The 6,000-nt window shown below is 34.8% G+C and overlaps 1 protein-coding gene across 1 annotated transcript; it reads right to left on the reverse strand.

The window, feature by feature from the left end:
• Positions 1-4,316: 4,316 nt before the first annotated feature.
• On the reverse strand, positions 4,317-5,555 carry LOC135846813 (uncharacterized). Its single transcript, XM_065366106.1, has one exon. The coding sequence runs from the start codon at positions 5,553-5,555 to the stop codon at positions 4,317-4,319; it is 1,239 nt and encodes a 412-aa protein (XP_065222178.1).
• Between the last annotated feature and the right edge of the window lie 445 nt (positions 5,556-6,000).

Genomic DNA, 6,000 nt, shown 5'->3' on the forward strand with positions numbered 1-6,000 from the left:
TTTTGGGTCCCCCCCCCCAAAGGGGCTAGTGAAAAAAGGGCATCGAATGTCTTTGATATTTTTCAAAATCAGATCATATGTAGAGGTCATCAAACGATAATGAATGACGCAAACCGGACATTTTTTCGATTTTTTTTTGGCAGAGCTGTGGGGCTTCAAACTTCAAAGTTTTCCAAAATGGCCGAAAATGGAGAATTTCAGTTGCAAATTGCTCCGGTTGCACGTGGTATAGAATTTTGAACTGTTTTTTTTTTTAAAATTATTGTAGTACTTTGAGAGGGTAATTGACAAATGATGTCAAAATCAGTGTTGCCACTTTCAAAAACCTAAAAAAAATCGATTTAGAAACTTATAATCTAAATAATAACCATGATCTCCACGAGTAAATATTCTAAAAAAATGCAATTCTCTGTTTTAGGACTTTTTATGTAGAATAACAAATCAAAAAATTGAACTGACGTTAATTTTTGGGGGAGGAGGGGGGAAGAGGGGGGGGGGTCGAGTGGAGAGCTTATGAAAATTTGCTATACAAATTTTCTTCCAATTGCAGGTTTTTTTTGAAAAAGTTTCTGTGAAAAATTCGACTTCGTTAATTTTTTTTGGGGGGGGGGGGGGAGGTCGAGTGGAAAGCTTTTGAAAATTTACTTGAAAAAAGATAATGAAAAATTGATGATTTTTTTCAAAAAAAAATCCGTTAGATAGGTACCATGTGATTGATTTTTTCTAGTGGAGGGGGAGGTTAGTACCCAAAAATTTTATAATTACTTACGTTTGAAGAATAATGATTTTTTCACACACAAAAAAACATAGATCCCCCCCCCCAACTTTCGATTACTTTTTCAGTGGTGCCTTTTTTAGAAGATCAACGACTGAACATTTTTTTGGTAATGTTTTTTCATCATTGCCTTATCAGTTTATCATATCGTTACTTTCTCCTATTGCTTTTTTACATATGAGTCGTTTTACGTTAATTTCATCATTATAATATGACCAATGTTGTTATAATTCGGTTATTTATGTACGATTCAAGTGGCGAAGTAATTGTACCTTAATTTCACAATTATGCAAAACTTCATGCACGTAATGTGATCGGGAAGTTTCTGAAAACGTTGTTGTGTGTACACGTGTTTATTTCGTAGTTCGTTACCATGTCAGAAATCAGAAATAAACTTAATACTAGTTGAAAAATGTACAAAATTTTTTGCTGAATTTTGATTTTGATTTTTTTTTTCAAGTGTTTATTTTGTAAGCTGTGATATAATTTTACTTGAGGTTTTTTGGAAATGCCCAAGGCATGCAAATTTCTCTGAAGATGATTTTGCAAAAAAATATAATACTTGAATTTTGTCGTTTCGTTTTGATTCTTGAAATGATTTTCGCAAGTCTGATTCTGAGTTTATTCATGTTTTCTGCTCATTCAACAGTGGGATCATTGATCATGATTGATGTAATAATGTATTGGAAATTCTTATACGAGTTTTTTAAAAATTATTCATTAAAAAAATTAATAACAAAAATAGAGTAAAAACTACGAGAAATTTTTGTCCATTGTTGGCTGCGTTGTTATTCTGATTTTGGTTCTTCATCAATTCGTAAAGTACCTGAGAAAAAAAAGTTTATATGTGTTTTAAATTTTTTCAGTTTTATCAAATAGTGTAAGGACGAGGTACGTAATACGTATTACTATGTGATTGTGGTTTTAGTTCAAATTATGGTGTGTTTCATCATGAAAGAATCACAAAATATTTTTTTATCATGATTGATAATTTTATTTAGATGGATTAACGATGAATTTTGAATTTTGAAAAATACAAACGAATAATCGAGGTATTTGATTACTTGGGTATCGAAGGTGGTCAGGGGTAAACAAGTAATGATTTTAAAAATCGGTGGAAAAAGTAGTGAGAATGTAGTGAATTTAGTCAAAAAGATAGTGAATAAATAAAAAAGTTCATTAATGCGTTCATTTGTATTGTTTTTTTTTATGACACTTTCTGCAGTTTTGACAAATCATCATTCAATTTTGATAATTTCCTATTAATTCTTGGTGTTTTTCAATAATTTACTTGAGCAGTCTGTCCAAAACTTCACCCAAAATTTGACATTTTCCCAAATTTTGGTTGTTTTCTGATGGTTCATGAATTTTTAGTGATTTTCACAATCAATTTTACAATTTTTATGATACTTTCTTTGTGAGTATTCATTTCTGGCACTATATTAGATATGGAGATCGTTAGAATTTTCACTTTGGCCTTCGACCATTATTATATTTTCTTCTTGTATTTTGTTGATTGATCAATAATAATTTTATAACTAACCAATCCACTTTAATTTTTCTTTGTTTCAGGTGAGTACAATAATTTCTTTCCAAGAATGATAGAATATGAACTCGCGTATGAGAATAAGTAAGTAATTTTAGAATCCTAATGAGAAAAGTTTCGCGAGTCACTTCCACACCTGTGACCTTTTATTCTCAATGGAAAATCAAAAAAAAAATCTAAAATCACAGAATTTGAAAATCAGCTGGAATAATTCTACATCAGGTTTGAATGAGGTGATCTGATTTTTCGAATAAGAATCAAATTTTTGGGCTCACAAATGATTTTGATTTTTAATAAATTTTTAAAAAATCAAACTTTGGTCAAAAATGGAAAAAAATCAAAATTTTACAAAATTGGCCAAGAAAGCAGAAATTTGGCGTGTGTCCTGTTTTCGACCCTTCAAATCGATTGGAAACGGTTTAGAACCATTTTGAGTGGTAGTGATGGAGCACTCTATAGCAGATTTTTGAAAATTGAAATTTCCACAACGTTTTACCCAATTGAGTTGTTGAAATGAAATTTACTTAGCACCCCATTTTTAATATGTTGAGTCGAGCGGAGCAGGTTTCAGGCTGTTCTGGAGCATTTGGGTGTATTTTTAAAATTTCATATTTCCTAAAAACTGGTCTAAAAACCGTGCAAATTAACTTTAGCGTCATTTTTTTTTCAAAATTAGGGTATCTAACAGACAGTGAAATCAGTGAAAAAGTACTGAATTTAGTCAAAAAAAGTGTAAAAAAATGAAAAAATTTACAATTTTTTAAAAATTTTCCAATGAAAAATTTGTAGAGCAGGAAAATAACGTTAAAAAGCGAGGTTGAAAACATACAATTCAATATGTCACTCAACTTTTCAAAAATTTTCAAAATTTTGGACTGTTTTAGGGCAGTCAGGAGCTTTGCGGAGTTGGGGGCAAAAAATGATACCATATTCGTACTCAGCGACTTTGAAAACATATCATTAGATATATCACTCGACTAATCGCGATTTTTCAAAATTTTGACCCTCTTTTTGGGGCACAGGGGAGCTTCGACGGATTGGACCCAAAAAATAAGTTCATATTCGTACTCAGCGACCTCGAAAACATACCATTCGGTATATCACTCGACTTTTCGCGATTTTTCAAAATGTTGACCCCCTTTTTGAGGCACAGAGGGGCTTTGAGGGGTTAGACCCAGAAAATAAGTTCATATTCGTATTCAGCGACCTCGAAAACATACTCTTCGATATATCACACGTCCAGATTCGTTTTTCGAATACATGATTCAGTTGTGTGTTACTTGAAAAATCAAGCACCCCCCACCAACCCCCGGGGAGGGTTGAAGACCAATCAATGGTAGTTTGATTAGTAGTTGGGTGTGTAGACTTTTAAAAAAAAATTGAGCGAAAACGAATAATATTAAGTGGTAATTTTGATTAATTTACTGGAATTACATTTTTTTGAAACACCTACTCTTTCCACCCCTTTTTTTAGGCACCCCCTTGAGGGATGGCTATTGAGAGTAAAATCAAATTATCGAGAATTTGAAGGGGAACATTTTTTGTCATGGTAGTTTTTATCGAAAACCTAATATTTACGGAGTAAAACGCATAAAACGTGAATCGCAACCGGTTTTAGCCCCCTAAAAAAATTAGCTCCAGGGGAAGGAGGGTCGGTTTTTTTTTTGGTAGTTCAGGGGGTCCATCTGAACACATTCCCGAAGAAAAAATTAATGTGCCAATTTTTTCCTTTTTGAAACTGCTATTTGCCCGGTCTATTGATTTTCTCAATTTAGTAAATGTAGTCAAAAAAAGTAGTAATAAAGTGAAAAAAATTTCAAAAAATTGATTTTGTTGATTTGTGCGTTTGTGGGGAGGGGGTTGAGGAGATAGCTTTTTAAAAATGAGAAAAAAAAATGCTGTTAGATACCAATACCATGTTGGTGGTTAATTTTCAAACAATTTCCCATGCTTACAACCGGTTTGGAATTGTAAGATTGGTTTCAAAATGTTACTTCACTTCATATTCGTACCTTTTTTAGCAAAATGTTCGAACCAGTTGGCCAAGATGTCTAAAAATTGTTTCTGCTTATCCGTCTTGGTTGTACTGTTCATTACACTCTTAGTCTCAACATCTCCGTTTGGTTCCATAGAATCGATAGGATCGTCCGGATCCGGCTGACCTATGGGTAGCACGCAACCTAGCACGTATAAGGCGATCGGATACATGGTATCTAAATCCTCAAGAAGACTGTCCATATGATAATTTTTTGGACAGTTCAACTGAATGAGTACTCTGTTTAACGTATCCAAATAGATTCTCAGCATAAGAGGGAAATATTTCACGTACACATCGAACTTTACGCTATTGATGGTGAAATGAATCAAATCTCTGACCGGGCTCGACCACATAGTGTATTGGAAATCGATTAATTTGACATCTTCAACGGTACCGTATTTGTCGTACTTGAACATGATATTATTGGTCCAAAAATCACCGTGGCATAAAACGTTGAACTTAGTGGAGGTCAATCGATCGGTAATATCGTTCAAAACTTCCACACACGAGAAGTTCTCGAAATACGTCACCATATTCGGATATCGATCTTTGAGATTCTGCGGCAGACTATCGATAAATACCGGAACCTGAGATTTGATGAAAGCCATATTCACTTCGGATACGCCTTCGGGCCGGAATATTGGTTCCCGTTTCACACATTCGGCTAGACCGATGGTTGTTTCCAATTTGACGGATAATGCGTGGAACTTAGCTAAACTTCGAAGGGCGTAAAAGCAATGCTCGATGTCGAGTTGCTGAATTCGATCAGCGCATTTGTATCCAGATTGTGATAAGTCTTCGAGCACCAGTGACAGGTCATCATCGGAGTAGTAATGTCTGGGCACGAAAAATTCATCCTGGTTGTCGACGATTCTGCGCATTTGAGGAAGTACTTCGGTGTACATCGTGACCTCGTTTACATAACAGCCCCATCCTTTGGCCAGTTCGTAGAGTGGAGCGTTGCCTGGCACTTTGACGAAGAAATGCTCCTCTAGGGGTGAAATGTCGTCCTCGTGGGTTCCTATTTCAAGTCGGTAGCGAATAGTTAATCGAGATACTCGAGTTGTATAGTTGGAGCCTGCTTCGAGGATGTTTTCATCTGTGTGCCAATCTAGTACACGAATCGAGCTGAACTCGCAATGATGTTTGGTTTTTAATATGGCCAGTAGAGTGTTTTCACTGATGAAACTCGTCATCTGCGTGCAGAATGCGGACGAAATTTTGTTGAAAGAAGCGGAAAGAAAAGATTTTTTAAGCTTTGAAATTTGGATACGAAAAATCTTACCTTGTCTGGGTCGGTGTGTCTCGATCAAAGATGGATGAAAATTATTTTGGGTTTTGGGCGCTAGAAAAAATTCTCAAACGAGAGCAATACAGCACTACGATCTTACTTGTTGATATCACTAAGTTGGTAGTTAAGTACCTACTAAAGTTAGTGGTGAATGCTCGATTCAGAAGTTCGCTATATAAATTTTTTGATCTCGATTCACGAATTTTATGTTAGATACCTACCTACATCTCAATTTCTTAGGCACAGTCGAGCTATGGACCAAGGTCAACCTAATTGTACCTTTAAAAAAATCGCCAGCGGTGGCGTCTTGTTTTTTTCCGGGTGTAGTAAGACATCAATCAATTGAAAAA

The sequence above is a fragment of the Planococcus citri genome, chromosome 5 (assembly GCF_950023065.1).
Source record: "Planococcus citri chromosome 5, ihPlaCitr1.1, whole genome shotgun sequence".
NCBI classification, from domain to species: Eukaryota; Metazoa; Arthropoda; class Insecta; order Hemiptera; family Pseudococcidae; genus Planococcus; species Planococcus citri.

Bases quoted from the DNA above. Each gene is read 5' to 3' on its own strand.
- LOC135846813 (XM_065366106.1), bottom strand. From the start codon at position 5,555: ATGACGAGTTTCATCAGTGAAAACACTCTACTGGCCATATTAAAAACC.